The sequence below is a fragment of the Melospiza georgiana genome, chromosome 8 (assembly GCF_028018845.1).
Source record: "Melospiza georgiana isolate bMelGeo1 chromosome 8, bMelGeo1.pri, whole genome shotgun sequence".
NCBI classification, from domain to species: Eukaryota; Metazoa; Chordata; class Aves; order Passeriformes; family Passerellidae; genus Melospiza; species Melospiza georgiana.
In genome coordinates this window covers 1,826,667-1,844,482 of record NC_080437.1, presented here as the reverse complement: position 1 = coordinate 1,844,482, position 17,816 = coordinate 1,826,667, and the positions used below count along the sequence as shown (strand labels likewise).

General features: G+C 43.1%; 1 protein-coding gene across 3 annotated transcripts in view; it reads right to left on the bottom strand.

Moving 5' to 3' along the window:
* CTNNA3 (catenin alpha 3) overlaps window positions 1-17,816 on the bottom strand; it is a 411,331-nt gene that overhangs the window by 162,421 nt on the left and 231,094 nt on the right. For all 3 annotated transcript variants that reach the window (XM_058028688.1, XM_058028686.1, XM_058028687.1), the window contains 2 exons: window positions 6,334-6,414; window positions 1,220-1,372 (listed from right to left, as the gene is read on the bottom strand). In XM_058028688.1, coding sequence (XP_057884671.1) covers window positions 1,220-1,372; window positions 6,334-6,414 — 234 coding nt within the window. The remainder of the gene's footprint in view (window positions 1-1,219; window positions 1,373-6,333; window positions 6,415-17,816) is intronic.

The following is a 17,816-nucleotide window of genomic DNA, read 5'->3' as shown; positions in this document are numbered from 1 at the left end:
TTTGGTCTTCAGTGATCACCTGTTCTTTCTAAAAATGAAGTCACTTCAGGATGGTTTAGCTTCAGTATTAAAAATCAGAAAAGCCTGCAACATTGAGTTTGTGTTTCAGCTGTCATTTGATTTTGCAGCATAGTCAAAATCAGATACTCTTGTAAGTCAAAAACAACAACTTTTCTTATTCTGTAATCACATGGCCATGAAGAGAAATGTAAATGCAATACCCTATTTTTACTTTAGCTCTTTACCTACTCTTCTTTCATTATCTCTAGGTCACTCAAGATTAATTATTAATTCTGAGCCAAATAGTTTTCCTAAGTAAATTTTCAGCTGCAGAGTGAATTCATTGATTTTTTCCCATCTTTGCATTACTGCACACGAAAGCACCAAAAGCTAAAAAAACCCCACAAAAATTACTAATGCATTCCTTCCAGGCACTTGAGATGATGCTGCTGTGAATTTTTGACTTTAGTATTCCAGCAGTGTTCCAAGCTCCAGTTCAGATGAGTTTAGGTCAGTGCACATTTAGTCACATTTGCAGGACTGATTGTCCAACAAATGAACATCTCCTCCCAGTTGTATCTGCAAATCTCTTAGTGCTGGAGAAGCATCATTTGTAAGCAGTAAGGAAGGAGATCAGTCAGAAATGAATGCTGAGTCTCCAGTGTGTGCAGGGGATTCTTTCAGCATGCAGGCAGGAGCTGGGCTCACTGGTTCCTGGGGGTCCTTTCCAACCCAGAATATTCAGTGACTGTGCAGTGAGCTCCTGCCTGAGCTGGCTCAGAGCCCACTGCCCCTTCAGCAGATCACAGGTCACAGAGTGTCCAAGGGAGAAAGCTGGCCAACAGCTGGCACTAACACAGTGCCTCCTGCTCTTTGGGCAGCAGGATCTGAACACTGTGAGCTAATTCTCCCAGAAACACACATTTAGTCAAATTCCCACTGAACACCTTGGTGGAAAGGCTTACACCGATTTCTCAAATTACAATTCCACACCATCTAATTTCTGTGCAATGAAATGCTATGCAAGGACAAAGCACTCTGTCTCACTACATACATTATAAGAAAATGGAGTACATTTACTATTACCCAAGGCCACTTATTTATTCCTTCCTGAAATGCCAGCCTTAAACATTTTTTGATATCTGCCAGCAAAGGGAGTGTTCAGTGGCAAGTCCCTTACACCATTTATTCCAAACAAGTGCAATTCCATCCAACATACCTCCACAAGCCTGCTGGTGTGTTCTCGAAATATAGCAGCATATTCCTTTATTTCTTTCTCTCTTCCATTTTTAGCAGCTTCAATGAGAACCAGCAGAGGAACAGTGGTGTCTAAGAAGGAGTCTGAGATGTGATCTATAATGGCTTTCCTGAGCTGGAAAAGAAAGCAGTACATCAGTACCTGCTAACTGAGCATCCATTAAAGCCTGCTGGAATTATTGTCCCCTCCTGTTTGTACCACAGACACATCCACACTGTATTCATGCATTATTTACACCATGGGGCTGAAACCTATGGCAGCTACAATTCATGCATTAAACACAGAAAACTGAATTTAATTCTAAGGAAAGCTTTAATATGCCACTAGGTAAATATGCCCCTTTGTAAGTGTTTGTACAGATCCATAAAACACTACATCATATACTGGTTCTCTTGAAATCAAGGGAGCCAAACAAATATTCCCTTTCCCTGATGAATAGGCTACTTAAGTGATTGCACATGTGAAAAATTAGTTAGCCCAGACCTCATCTCTCCTGGGTATTCTCCCTTGTAATTCAGATGCCAAGGGAGAAGGCTATTTAATTTTACAAAGAAAATATTAATTCAAACATGTTTGTACTCACAAAATAGCTACATCCCATGATTTCATAATTGCAAAATTACCCAAGTATTTTCTTTCTGGGAAACACAGTCTGGTTTGCAGAATGGCAGCCTTCATGGTAATTATGTCAATGAGATTACTGATTGTGCCACCTGATAATGTATTAATAGAGCAAGAAGATCTATAAATGAGGCTGGAGTTCAATTTTCTCTGCTTAAATTAATTGTTCTTGAACTTCTAACTTAAATTATTCAAGAAGTATAACATTCTGCTATAAATTACGTGTCTTAAATTAGCTTCCCAGCAGCTTGTAACCAATCACTGGGACATTACTTACTTAAGAGGTTATTTTGCATGTTACCTACACATGACAGCTGTTCATTCAGACCATGCAGCAGTGCAGCAAACATACCAACTGGAACAATACATGAAACGCAGCTTAATTATCAAATGCACTGAATCTCCCACTCCAAATCCAGTGTTTTTACAATAGATAGAAAAGATATGGATTGGAACAGAAAAGGACACTAAATGTTTTTAAGCTCATCACACTGTTGCCAAAGTACTGTTTTCACTTGGTGTTTTGCTCCAATGTATCTCTGTGAAAACTCAGTAGAAGTAAAAACTCCTACCACGAGAAAAACAGAAAAACACCCACAATCTTTTTGATGCTCTGCTGTGTTTGAGGTAGAGCAGTGACCATGCAGAGCAGAAAGAACAGTGGGGAAATCTGCTGATTACCAGACAAGATCTGAATATGAATTCCACCACTAACTTTTGGATAGCCTCACTGAAAGTCAGCTCTCCTTGACTCACCAGAGGGACACAAACTTCCACACAAACACAGCAATCCATCTTTGGAATGGTTTCTTTGTCTAACCTACCTTAGCCCATCACATTAGGATACACTGTCTGGATACACTGCATGTTCTCCAAAGTCATTTACAAATACAGAGGCTGTGGGATTCCAACACAAAACAGGATTTCTTACATTCTCAGCTTCATTCAGGCTGAAATTAAACACTAATAAACTATCTTAGAAACTTTCACTACCAGAAATAAAATACATCAAACCTCCAGTCCTGCCAAGTTACCCACTAAGACTTCTCTGTTGTAAAGGCTCCACTGAAGAAAACAGATATTCTTGCCTGTTTAAAATTAGGTACATAAATGTGACCTTGGAGAGTCACAATTTAAAAATTAAGATTTCAATTTACAAAAAACAACAACAACAATTGTAACCATCATATCCATGGCCAATGACTGATTGTCTCCAGCAGAAACATTCTGGAGATCTGTACAGCCCAGAGTGCAGGACTTTCACAGCCTTAGCACACTGTCACTACAACAACCTCAGGCACATTTGTGGTGAGCTTGAGATAGCCAATTTCAAACCAGCAGCCTAGTTTTATCTCTCATTGCATAAGTCTTTGCTACAGCTTTTCACTGGTTTTCTTGGCTTAATTAACCTTTCACACAGAAATTATCATTACTGTTTCGTTCTAAGAAATGCTCTACCCTGCAATTACACAGCAAATTGCATCTTCTTCAAAAAACAAAGATAATGCTGTGTCTTTGCTGAACACAAACAAGTCTGAAATTATGTTCTGTTGTGGTTCTGCAAAGAATACATGAAGCTGGGAGTTGCAAAGGATGGCTTGTGTAGCATTAAAGAACAAAGAAACACAACATAGAAGAAAAAAGGAAAAGACAAAATAAAAAAGGAATATCTGAGGCAATATCTATTTCTTTTCATGCTAATTCTAAGGAGCATCTCTTCCATGACTCAGTAAGTCTGTTTCTGACTCTGGCCACCTGTAGGGCAAAATGCTGAAAGCTAAGCAGGCAGAAGGGAGGCAGATGAACAAAGGACAGCACCAGTAGTGCCAGCACACAATGCTAGGGCAGTTAGTGTGCTATAATTAAACTTCTTCTCGTATTTTTAAGTGAAATAGACACAAGTAGAAGAGGGAAAGGAGGGAGAGGATGATGTCTGACAAATTGTTTTCTTCTGAAGATGCAAGGTCTTACCCTTTGAGCAGACTGTTACAGAAGCATGGACAATTTTTGGCCAAATGCATTAAAAAATAACACAGGAATATATCATTTATAAAACATGGGGCATAAGGTTGTCAAAAACAGTGAGGTTAGATAAAAAAAATGCCAGCAGCTGTTTGCAGCACTATTCACCATCAGTACTGATGAGCAGAGAAAACTCTGTTTGCCTCCACTCACCTCTTGCCTTACTACACTACCCTGGCAGAAGTCCTGGGCAAAGCTCAGAGCAGTTACTGCAGAGGGATCTCCCTCTCCCCTTCCAAAGGGGAGCCAGGAAGGCCATGTCCTCTGTGTCCAGAAACAGCTACCCACGTTGAAGAAGTTACATAAAAATACAAGAATATCACCAGGATCAACATTTATTAAACCAGCCAGAACTGCAGAACAAGCACAGGAGACACATCTGTGCAGTCCACTCATGATGCACTGGGAAAGAACTGGCAGGCAAGAACTGAGTATGGTAATTTCACATAATTACACATTGGAATGGATAGGCAATTCCTTCCTGAATATCTGTAAGCTCTCCTCAGCAGGGAAGCAGTGATCCAGGTAAAGCTGCACATGCAGAAATGACACACACATGTCCAGCACAACACAGGTACAAATCAAAACAAAGCTGAGCAGCTTAGAATCCCCACAAGTACTGGCCAAGCTCCTGAAATGAGTGCAAGTAAGTTCCCTTGAAAAGCTGGAGAGTTTCTACAGCTCCCAGAAGATCCTGCTCTGGGGACAGCTGCTGTAGCCTTCAGCCTTGCTTCACTGCCCTTGCTGGGATGTGCAAAGGTGCTCCAAAGGGCCCCTGGCATCACCCACAGCCAGGCTGCTGCCTGGGACAGCACCTCTCTGATGGGGCACTACTGAAGAGATTTTAAAAATACAGCTTTATAAGGTCTCATCTTTAACCCAAATTTTGCAGAGGCAGTCCCAGTGAGGACTGAAAGCAGAGTACACTTCAGAGCACAGCCCTGAAAGCACTGAGAGTGCCTGACACAAAGCCAGCAAAGGTACACACGGCACCATTAAAAATACAGTATTAGGAAAGCTGCAAGAGTAGAGCAAACAACACTTTTCATGTTTCTTGTAAAATTGCTGGGAGACAGAGTAATGAATGTCTGCATGTGAAAGCAAATAAGACTCTACTGCAATATCTGCAAGCACAAAATTCACAATTTCATGTCTCCCAGAACAGGAATTAGGCATGCAGTAAACACTCTTCCTAAAACAATTCTTATGCAATTCATATGTATGAACATAGAATTGGAGGAAAGATATAAAATATTTCTCATAAATGCTTTCCAGAGGAAAAAAATGTCAAGCAGCACAGAGCTGTTCTGGTAAAAGGAAATTACTGGTTCTAGATTGACTATAAATTGGGCATGATTACATTCAGCCTGAACATTTTCCAAAGGTTTACAGAAAGACACAAATTGAATCAGTTAACAGCTTTTAACCACTGTAACAGAGTCAATAAAGTGTTTTAAGCTGGAGTTTAATTAACTCATGGAAGGAAATGAATGGAAGGGTTCCTAGACACACTGAGCTGGTGCTGCAGGTCTCTGCACTGAACACATCTTGGACAGAATGTAAGCAGACACTGGATAGCTACTTGGTTGCAAACACTGTATTTATATTACACTCTTCTCATTTTTCGAGGCCTCCCCTGGCTGATTATGGGAGCAGGAAGGAATTTATTCCTCATCTTGAAGCACAGGCTGGCTTGCAAGACTGAACCCAAAGCTGGGAGGGAAGTCTTCCACCAGGGACATGATCCTCAGCCCAAACTGCAGACAGGCTGAGAGAGGTGTGCTCATGTTCTCTGTAAACTTTCATGCACTTGGCTGGGGCAGCCTGGCTCAAAGAACTACTGACTCTCTAGGGGTTTTCTTTTTGAAAGGGCACACTATACACATCCAGCATATTCTGCAGTTTTCTCAAAGATATTTATTACAGAGAAAGGGTATAAACACAGCTGATGTCCACTGCTAACCTTCTGCCCTTCACTGGCCCATGTCTCACACTGGTTTTAGGACACTGGGATGTGAAATGGGGGGTACAGTGTGGACTGGGCATTCCAGGGACCCTCCTGTGGGGTGAGAGTTCTCACAGCTGTAAACACCCACACACACACAGTGACTCTGTAGTTCCTCCAAGGTGTCTGTTCCAACAACCTGTAATAATTCAAGCTTATTGAAAATTAAACAAATCCTGATGGCTAGAGTACATTGCTGATATATATCTACAGCAAATATATTTAGACATGCATACATACAGATATATTCAGCCAGGATCATCTGGCAGGGTTTTCTGCCAGAGTTTTGAAAACTGGTAGATAAATATTCCGTGGATTGTGCAATTGTCTTCAATACATTTTTATTATGGAAAAGCAAATATTCTTTTCAAAACACATAAACTGAAAATAGCAAATTGGAAAAGAATGCCTCAATACCAGGTCTCACCTGCCTGCGGAGGTCCCTGGTCCTCTTGCACATACTGTCTATGGCAACATTCAGGGCATTGCTCCTCTCTGCCTTGTCAGTCTGCAATGAGAGGGACAGAAAACAATCAGTGCTGCCTGGGACCCCTCAGCAAGCACATCCTTTGTGTCCCCAGAGCATCAGAGCATTTGGTAAGTCACACATGCTGAAGGATTTTTCAAATTTTTCATACATTTCAAGAGCCAGTACCACAATGTTCACAGAATGCCAATTTGTGATGTTAAGCATAATTTGCTGAATCAAAACATGTGCTTTAGAAGCAGTATACAGGAACAAAATAAACACTTCTTAACCTCTGAATTGCTGTAATACTCCCAGTGGAATCAACAACATGAACAGAATTATGATGATAGTGACGATGATGATGATGATTAATAATAGTAATAGCAACAATGACAACAGTAATATTTATGGCAATCCATTAATACCCTATTCATGTGAAAAATAATGCTCTCTGTCTACAAACAGTGTATAAATTCAGGTGCCCACAAGGCAGTGTGGTTATGCTGTTGTCTGTAGTGTCCATTTTCCTTCTGTAAAACAGAATGGGTGGGTTTCAAAATGTCCAAGCTGGTGCACTGCAAACACTGCCCATGAAAGGGCAACCTCTTCATCCCACAGCACACTCAGCCTCAGCATCCAGAAGATTGAGCTCTTGAGATATTTGAGAGGTCTGAAGAGAACCAGTTTTACTTTGTAAACAATTTGATTTTTTTTATTTCCCCCTAAAGCAAAGTGCTTCTATCATGGTTGCCTATTTGAAAAGTGTACTTCACCCTTCACTCAGCCTTTTTTCCCTGCAACATCACCATAATATTTCTGTGCCTACTAGCTGGTTAGGATTGTTTTTTTCCTGTTAGTACAGAAACAAAATGAAAATACAAAATGTGTGATGAACTTTGCTTGCCTAAAGCAAGCTATCACTGCTGACTGCCTTGGACTGCCCTGGCCTAAAGGAAGGAACCACAAACAGTGGTGTTTACACACAGCCAGCACACATGACATTTCCAGCACAAAGAACCAGGCTCTCATAAATGCTGAGCAATAGCTATGAACAATGACCACAGCATCTACCAAACACCAGAAGTCTTTATTATGGACATGCCTGTGTTATTTTATAAATCACATTAAAATTATTATGGAAGTAGTAGTATCATGAGTACAAGCTCATTATACCAAGAGTACAAGCTTATTATCTATGTATCAGACTTCAAGCAGAGTTCTTCCCTTACTAAAGAAACCTGTGAACAGGACAATATGCTTAATATTAAAACTAAGACTAGAGGTGGCAAGAAAAGAACTCTTACATTAAAATGGAATGTGCAATGGCATAAATGCCTTGAAATTATTGGCACATTCTGTATCAACTGAAAGGAAAAACCACTTTAAAAACTGGACTAGTATTTTCAGGGAGATTTAGAAAATCTCCTATGATTTCTGTCTCTGAACTGGCTATAGCCTTTGCAGGGAATAGATGATCAAAACCAGGTCCTGGAGAAAGGTCTGAACTTCACCTTAAAACCCTCAAGGAATGCCTGGAGGTGGATACTCACTTTTGTTCCACAGCAATGCCATCATTTCAGGTACCAAGGCTTGCACAGGAACCAAAGTAAATAATGACTCCTCTATTATGCTTTGCAAGCTCTTGTCAACCTTGACAACAAAATGATCCCTTCTGAACTGCCAGGTAAACAGGGCCAGGAAAAACTCAGTGGATACAACTCAGCTTATGCCTTTCAGACCACAAACTGCACTGGCACATCCTTTGAAAGTTTTATATTTAGAGCCTATTTTTCTATAAAGACAAAATCATTGTAAAATACTGGGATATTTTTCAAATTCCCTGGTAATCTGTAACTTCAAAGGTGGCCACTAATGATACAACTGGCTTTCAGCTAACCTGAACCTTTGAAGCAGCTATTCTGAAATAACCTCAGGCAGCAAGTGGCATAAAATATTGAGCAGTGAACAAGACAAAAATACTTTATTTTCAAATTCTTAACATAATGTCTAGAAAGCAAATCTAACTATGCATGAAGTTATTCTTCACCTCATGATTTCCCTAAGAAATAAAACACACTACAAATGCACTGTAAATGCAGCTTCAGGCTGTAGAATATGGAAAGTCCAGACTGCAGGTAACCTCATTACTGCAGACTCTCATTCTTCCCTGAAGAAACTTAAACATCAAAAACCTCGCTCTTGTGTTTGGATAAATCCTACTTGCAAAGGCTTCTAAACCATGTGCAGTGTTTTGCAGCCAGGGAACAGCTGGCTGCAGAGTCTCCTGTGGGAACACTCTGGAACACCAGCAGCCCCACGCTGCCTCCTCCTGCCTCTGCCAGGTGAAGCCCCCTGGCCCTGGGGAGCTGCAGCCCCCTGTGGGTGGGTGGGTGCTCCCTGCAGACTCTCCCTGCACCTGGATGTGACACCACAGCTCCAAGAGATGGTTCCACTCCTGAATAACCAAAACCAGCAGATGTGATGTTTGACAGGTGCCCATTGAGCTGCTGGCACAGGTGACCTGAGTCCCTCCACACCCAGCAGAGTGCAGCTGTCCCACTCCCCAGTGATGGAACCCACACATCTGGGCTTGAAATCCTCTGCATCTGCTTGGCAATTAAATCCTGCTGGTGGCTGCTGTACTTCAAACCAACACACCTATACTGAAACAGTTCCTTCTTGTACAGAGTGACTGAATAGGAAAAGGGTTAAGAAAATTATGCACATAATTCTGGGTATGGATTTTTAAAATCAGGCAGTTGAGCCTTTCAGCTATCCTGCACTCCCATCTCCGTTCTCGGCCTGCTGTCTCTGCCCGGTCAGGCAGGATGGCCTCGGGACAGCCCGCGCTCCAAAGGACGAGAGCACTCCTCAGATTTTTCACTCTTCAATATTTTTATTAATTCTTATCTACAAAGTTGTCTGCCAGCCTGACAGAGGTCTGCCCAGCAAGACAGCCACGGGCACACTGACCTCCCTCTGGGCAGTCGTCTATTTTCATACCAAAAACTGCATATAAGATATTTACCTTTACCTTCCAATACCTTTTATTAACAAGTGCACATTTAATGTGAGCCAATCCCAAAGTGCCAGCATCACCACCAAAGATGGATGACAAGAAGAAGAGGAGAAGGACAAGGCACACCCCGATTCCTCCATCTTGTCTCCTAAACCCCCCCTGTACCAAGATCCCAAAACCTGAGTTTTCACCCCGTGAATAATCAATTCCTTCACCACTTATCCCCAAGTGATTCTCTTGTCCTCATACAGGTGGCACATCCCGTGCAGGGTCAAAATCCAACCACCAAGCACTCCTGGCAACATTCCAGGATTTCCGAGCCCCCCCAGGGGTTACCTCGGCAGTGATGTGCTGAGTTCCCACACTCACCTACTGTTCTTTCCTGTAAAATATATGTTACACCTACAAGCTGTATGGCTCCCTTGTGAAGATGCTAAAAGCAATATCCAGTTCCTATTTCAATGCATTCTTAACATTTGAAACATTTTACAAGCACTAAGTCACAGTGTTATTAATATTCCACTGAGTGGAAATAAGTATTTTTAATTAACACTGGAGAGCCTGAAGATAAATGCTGGGTACTGCAAATAATACAGGCCCATCCATTTCACACACTGGCAAACAGCATTAGTTGAATGTCTCAGAAACCACATGTGCAGAAAATCTTTCCTGCTGGATTTCCATTTAAAGCAGGACACAGGTAGGGGCAGATCCTCAGCTGAAACATGTGGCCCCATCACCACTGGCTTTGGTGGAGCTCATTTCCAGCAGCAGGGGATTGTGACAAGGCCAGGCACTGCACAGACCCTTACACAGGTGCAAACCACAGCACTGCCCAGCCCTGCAGGGCTCAGAGCCAGCCTGAGCCAAGCTCTGTGGGTCCATGCCAACAGCTGCCAGCAGCAACAGGAACTGCAGGGATCCCACAGGCTCCAGACTTTGTGCAGCTGATCTGAAAGGACAATACAGATACTCTGAGAAGGGTTTTATTTTCACTTTGTTGATACTCCTGAAGGGCCACAAATGTTTACCTGACAGTTGCACTGATCAGTAGTACAACAAAGATATGGGCAGAACTACCTGAGTGATCATCTCATCTCTGCCAGTACCTAGGCCAATATTTCCATAGTCAAAGGTCTGTGGCTAGAAGTTAAGCATATGTTTTGTTTGTTCCCAAACAGTCATTGAACAATCCTGGGAGGAAAAAATAGAAAAAAAACCCAATCTTCTAGCATGATTTCCTTTGTATACCCCACAATGACAGAATGGTTTGGGTTGGGAGGGATTTCAAAGCCCATCTCATTCCAAGCCCCTGGCATGGCAGGGACACCTCCCACTGTGCCAGGCTGCTCCAATCCCATCCAGCCTGGCCCTGGGCACTGCCAGGGATGCTGGGGCAGCCACAGCTGCTCTGGGCACCTGTGCCAGGGCCTCAGCACCCCACAGGGAAGAGTTTCCTCCCTGGATCTGGGCTAAGCCTGCCCTCTGTCAATTGTCCCCAGCAGCAGCAGTACCATGACTCTCTGCTGAACAGCTTTTGATATAGTTCCAGGTATCCAAGAACAGTTTTAGTTAAAATGAGACTAGCACATTTATCAAAATCAGTTCTCTAGAGAAATATTAAAAAAAAGAAGCCAAGCTAAAAGGTAAACACACCAATCAATACTACAATAACTTAAGAAATGTCAGAGTTCTAATTAAATGATTGACTGTTTCAGCCTCTGGGTTGACTGCAAATAGTCCTACACTCAGCAATTAGAGGGTCCTGTACTTTGCACCTTAATTTAAAAAAAAAAACAAAAAACAAACTCTCACACAACTTAGGTAGGACATTAAAGCAAAGTCACAGCCTCTACAGAGACACCAAGCATTTTATGTCTCTTGTTACAATTGAGCATGCAACACATCATGGTTTATTTTTTTCCATATTTAATTTATAAATGGTTGTTCTTTTGATTTGTGAATTCTAATCAAAACCATAAGATCATAAGAAAATTGTATAAAAAGCAATTTTACAATTTATTTTGCATAATGAAACAATCTTGTCATTACTTGGGGCATTTCCACACCTCAGATTTTGTGCAATGACAGGATCTTTTATTCATACATAGCTTATAGAAACCCTGATCTTTCAAATCCTGTTGTGGAGCTCCACAAAGTAAAGACATCTCCAAGCATCTGTCTCAGAGGAGCCCCAAAGAAGCCCATCAGCCTTTCCAAGGGAAGATCAGTTCCATCCTGCTGCAGCCCTCATTTATCCCAGCTGGGTCACAGCTGCCAGAACTGGATAACACCATGCTCCAGCCATCAGGAACTACACAAAACTAACACCACTTCCTCCATCCTTTGCTTGGGGTGCACAAAGGATTGGTTACCTTGAAGGTCACATAGAGAGAAATTATTCTAAGGTGACTGTTTGGCCATGTGAGAAATGCCAAGTGTGGGGCAGCACCTCCTTGCATTCCCTTGTACCATTCTGGATACCACTAGGCCCTGGGATTTGTCCCTTAAAGGCAGAATTCATTTCAGTATTATTTCACCCTTCAAATTTTCAGCTTGTTCCTCAAAGTGCAGTGTCCAAGTGAAAACCAAGATTGCTTGTCTGGTTAAATACACCAGAACAAAACAATGACCTTCTCCAAAGCTGCAGGACTCAGAGGAGAAGCCTGTGTCAGGCTGGAACTCAGATATGAACTGGTTGTTTACAGTTCTTCTCTTGGATGTGTCACACCTTCAAACAAAATGTTTCAAAGACCTCCTGGTTCCCATCCTGGAGGTGGACAGGAACAACTCTTGAGCACAAGCAAGCTCACTGAAACATGGAACTATTCAGATGCATGAACAGTTATATGCACAGCATTCACTGCCTGAGAAATCTCTCACATGAACATCTCAGAAGTTATTCAAGGAATCCTCTGACAAGGCAGTTAAGCCAGTACCTGACATTTCTGACATTTATCCTGTGAAAAGGTAAAAGCTCCCAGGCCTTTTCATGCAGCATTTCAAAGCCTATTTTTATTGCACAGCAAAAGGCTGGAAAGGGAAATTAATTTAGAAGTATATTTATTATCTTTCTTTTTTTAATATGGGAAACACAAATGAATAACCCACAAGTACTTTTAAGTTGAAAATCACTACCTCCACTCAGTGACACAGATTCCCTACTTAACACACTCATTCTTAACACACCCATCCCAGTGTGATTTTTTTAAAGACCCTGGCTCAAGAAAACCTATTTCTGTGAAAACAGGTGAGCATATTTTTTAAAAAGGGGTACAGAAAATCATATGCAAGTGAGTGAACAGGGACTCTTTCATGTGGAACTGTTTCTCATTACAGAGAAGTTTTTTTCCTCAACAGCTTCGATATGAGATTGTCATTTTCCTCCTCTTCAAGCCCTCATGGAATACTCCCCATGGATCTAATGCTGCAAGATGTGAAGTGCCTCATAAGAAATTAATTACCTCAACCTCCACTGCTACAACTGGAGTACTGAGGGCTCTCCTTCCTGTGCCAATTACCCTTTGCCAATCAATATGCAGGAACAGCCTAGAATTTAAAGGCTCTCAGCATTACCCTTTTTTGGCATTCAGCTACATATAGCTGTAATACTGCAAAACAAATTTTAAATTTCATTCTAGACAAGCACACATCAAACAATCTAAAAAAGCCAGAATTTAGAATGCATAACCCTTTAATTCTTAGAAAAAACACTGAAACACTGCAACGTGCAGATCCCAATAGCCCTAAAATCTCAGCAAGAATGATGTTGCTGGCATATGCACATTGCATTGTCGAGGTACAGCTGGTCTGTAGCTGAACAAGACAAATGTGGCCAGGACAAATGATTCTGGAGGGGAGGCAGCAGAGAGCTCAGAACCCCGCTGAGGCTGGATGCACCATCACCAGGGGCTGGGGAGCTGGGCAGGAGAGCTCCCACCCCTGAGCTCTCTGAAGCAGGAGGGGCCAAGGAAAAGGCAGCCAGAATAAACCCCTGGCTGTTTGCTGAGGCTGCTCCGTGGGGCTGCCTCCAACCCACGTCCCTGCATCACAATCTTGCACATTTTATCCATCTCCAAAACACTGGTGCCAGTCAGCTGAAGGTGTGGAGGATGGCCAGGGTGTCTCAAAGGACAGAGCTGGAATCTTTAGCCCTGGGGTAATAAAAGCCCCAGTCATGAGAGAAGACGAGCAACCTACACAATTCTAAATTTTTAATGGCTCTTTCTGATGGGTAAGACAAGTATCTCCTTATATCAGGTTTTCTCCTACTTTTTCACAGTGGGAATATTAGAAAATCCAGCATGACTCCAAGGTGATCCTGGAAAAGCACCCATACTTTTCTAGTACTTATCTGGGGAGAAGTGTCCTGGGAAGTGCACGCCACACCCAGCGTGTTGCAGAGCAAGTACAACCACCACTTACTAACAACCATCACTTACTACTTGTAATGCAAAAACCAAACACCACAGGCACTTCATAATTGAAATATGACAGTCCTAAAACTTGGTAGAGAAACCTTAAAGGCCAGTAGTACTTTATTTCAACTATCAGGCTTGTATTTCAACTATCAGAGGAATCAGCAGGGAGTAAAAACAACACTAAATTCCTTTTAATCAGATGTTACTGTCATTCACAGATGATGCAGGAAGGAAAGGCAGACATAAGTAGAAATAGAGCAATACTATTGAACTGACAGCAAGAAGTATACTTGAGGTTAATCTGCCTTTTACTAAGAAGCAATTTTCTAAGTTTCTAGTCCGTACCAGCTTTTAATTGAATATCCATCTACCTTTCACCAAAGTGTTCTGGCAGTTTTACAGCAGGAAAATAGAAAATTAGTTGGAGAAAACTTCATTCTACAGCAGCAGCACAAGACTTTCCTATGATGAACTATCCTAGAAATTGCTTGGGGATTATATGCTGTTATGAGAAAGAGGAAGGGGATGGAGGGAGAAGAAAATTCCAACTAAAATATAGCACAGTTGCTGAGACAGTCCTTCTCATTCAGATTGTTTAAAACTCTTAGCTGTACTTTAAATCTGAAAGTTACACTCTTAAACAGCAGCCATAAATAGGGGGAAATGTCCAGCACCAAGCCACTCACATTCTGCCACCCTAGGGACAGGCTGAGTTAGTGCAGGTCCCAAAGTGGCACAGCAAAGGCACATCCTGCATTTCTCAAGGAACCAAACACAAGCTTACTGTGGCTTTTGAGGTGGTATTTTAATGCACAACGTGCTACACAAACAGATTCCTGTACACCAAAGAGGAGTGTAACAGCACTCAAATCAAACAGCATTATAAATACACATACATACAATATACATTTAAAAATATATAGGGTGACTAAAGAATTGTATTTCTATAAAAAAGCCTTCCACGTCCTCACAGCCACTCCATGCCATCCAGTACCCTCATGCTTTCTCCTTGTATTCCCACTGTGCCATGGACAGACAGGGAAGGCAGAACAGGAAAATGAAGTTTGCTGTGTTGACACACTCGCTACTCCGGGAAACTTCTGTGACACTGCTCATGATCCCTCATAGAACAGACATGCTGTGGTGTTTCTTTTAACAGAAAACCAAGCCCACTCTTGGATCAGCCTGCATGGGCAATGAAGATTGAGCTCCCTGATTTTCACTCCACGTAACTTAACATTTCTGTGTTGCTCCCCACAAGGAAGCAGCTTGAGATAAATATGGGTGGACCCAGGACAGAACTTGGCCTACAGACAGAAACCTTAGAAAACAGCTACTTATCCAAGAGTTCAGCTCTGAACCAGGCAGAGCTTGGTAATTTCAAATAACACACATGTGGCTCTGATGAAAACTGTACTTCTAAATAGAAGTGAAACGCTGAAACCCCAAACAGACCAAAAAATGTAATTCCATTTAATCATGTATTAATTGTGTTAGCTAATCCCTTTGTAATCCAGAGTAATTAATTTAATTTAACACCATGCTGTGATGCAATATGTGAATCTAGCAGGCTGGGAGGCACTTCAACATGTGCAGTGAATGGAAGTCCAGCTTTTAGGGAAAGGTCTAAGTTAAGTTCTCAAATTTACAAATATTTCCATGAACACTCTCCAGCACCCTGTGTGTGCAGTGAGTCCAGACTGTGTGAACTCCTTCGATACTTGTCCAGTCTGTACAAGGACCAGAAGGTAAGAGGGAGGGACACAGGAGGCTCTGGGGATCATCACAGCACATGGCAGCTAAGCCAACACCTCACTGGGTGAACTCAGTCACTCCCAAACAAAACACACCACCAGCATGAAACTGCTCCAAGCTGCTATTCCCAGAAGAACTAAATGTTTCAAACACTCAACTGCCATTTAAAAATTCACTGTTGCTAGCTAGAGATCTACTCTAGTTCAGAAAGTTTCTGTTGTTAGCACTGTGGGGGGAGGCACACAAAAGAGAAGAGTGCCTGAATGATGCTTTCACACTGAGGGCTGCCAGGAAGGGGCCCTTGCAGAGCCATTTACTGCACAGATGCATCTGCAGAGTGAGAAATCAGTGCATTACTTGGGCTGTGTGATTAGACTCACAGCACAAGCCTGGAGATCCTGGGTTCCTGTGCTACAAGAGAGAAAAAAGCCCCAATTTGTTAAAAGTAGCAGCTACCAAATGGAACAAGGGAGGCTGGATGTGATGGCACGCAGGGAAGACAACTGAAAATTACAGTCTCCTGCGGGGCTGGGATCTGCAGAATCGTGCATGAGATGAGGAGAGTCTGCTGTTCAGGGCATATTCCTCTGCAGTCCCATGCAGAAATTCCCTGAGATCTTTCCCTATTTATTTTTACACTGAAAAAAAACCCCAAATACATTGAAGGGAACATTCAAACTCATCATGGAACATTTCTGACATTCCAACATAGCAATCATACTTCATGCTGGAAGTTCATTTTCTGAGGACTTTTACCTTAAACATTGTGGACAACTTTTGTCTAAATTGAAAATGCAAAGTTTCGTGTTTAATTTTTTTACCTATTCACATCTCCAATCAGCTAATGAATTAATTTATTGTAAATGAACTTAAATTTTCATATAATTGTCATCAGCTCCATGAAAGAATATAGCAAAAAAAGGAAAGGAGAAACATAGACTACTAGAACAGAATCAGTAGGAAAGTCATTAGGAATTATGTTAGGTAAAGCAAAAATACAGAGCTCAAAGACCTTTTTCCTTTAAGATTTATACAAAATCCTTCAACTTTCAATGGAATAAATTAAATACTTAGGTGAAATCTAATGAGTAACCTGTTCTTGCTGTAAATGTGTGCTACTGAATTTCATGTGAAGTTTAAGAAATGTTAAAAATACAGCCAGAAGATTAAAAGCAAAAGGTTAAGTAGGATCTTCATAAATGCGGTTCCCTCATGGTACATGAAAATTCAAACATTTATAGTTAGCATTTCTACATGAATGCATGTCAGATCTATTTATACTAAAGAAATATTCAGGTTGTGTGGACCTGTAATCAAGGCATTAAAAAGATCTGCATACCCTAGAAGTGGGCACATTCCATACCCCAGGGTGTAAGTTGTGAAACGTTTCCATAGGAAAGCCAGCGAGTGCCTGCCCTGGGCTCTCCCTTACAACTCCTCAGCCCTGGGCTCTCCCTCAGCCCCGGGCCCTCCTTGCTGCTCCTCAGCTCTGGGCTTCTCTCCCTCAGCCCTGTGCTCTCCTCTCCCTCAGATCCTGGGCCCTCCTCACTGTTCCTCAGGCCTGGGCTCTCCCTCACTGCTCCTCAGCCGGGGCTCTCCCTTACACTCCTTAGCCCTGGGATCTCCCTCAGCCCTAGGCTCTCCCTTACAACTCCTCAGCTCTGGGCTCTCCCTCAGTTCTGGGCTCTCCTCTCCCTCAGCCCCGGGCTCTCCTCGCTGCTCCTCAGCTCTGGGCTCTCCCTCAGCCCCGGGCTCTCCCTCGCTGCCCCTCAGCCCCGGGCTCTCCCTCAGCCCCGGGTTCTCCCTTACAACTCCTCAGCCCCGGGCGCTCCCTCAGCCCCGAGCTCTCCCTCGCTGCTCCTCAGCCCTGGGCTCTCCCTCAGCTCTGGGCTCTCCTCGCTGCTCCTCAGCCCTGGGCTCTCCCTCAGTCCCAGGCTCTCCTCGCTGCTCCTCAGCCCCGGGCTCTCCTCGCTGCTCCTCAGCCCTGGGCTCTCCCTCAGCTCTGGGCTCTCCTCGCTGCTCCTCACCCCCGGGCTCTCCCTCGCTGCTCCTCAGCCCCGGGCTCTCCCTCAGCCCCGGGCTCTCCTCGCTGCTCCTCAGCCCCGGGCTCTCCCTCAGCTCTGGGCTCTCCTCGCTGCTCCTCAGCCCCGGGCTCTCCCTCAGCCCCGGGCTCTCCTCGCTGCCCCTCAGCCCCGGGCTCTCCCTCAGCCCCGGGCTCTCCTCGCTGCCCCTCAGCCCTGGGCTCT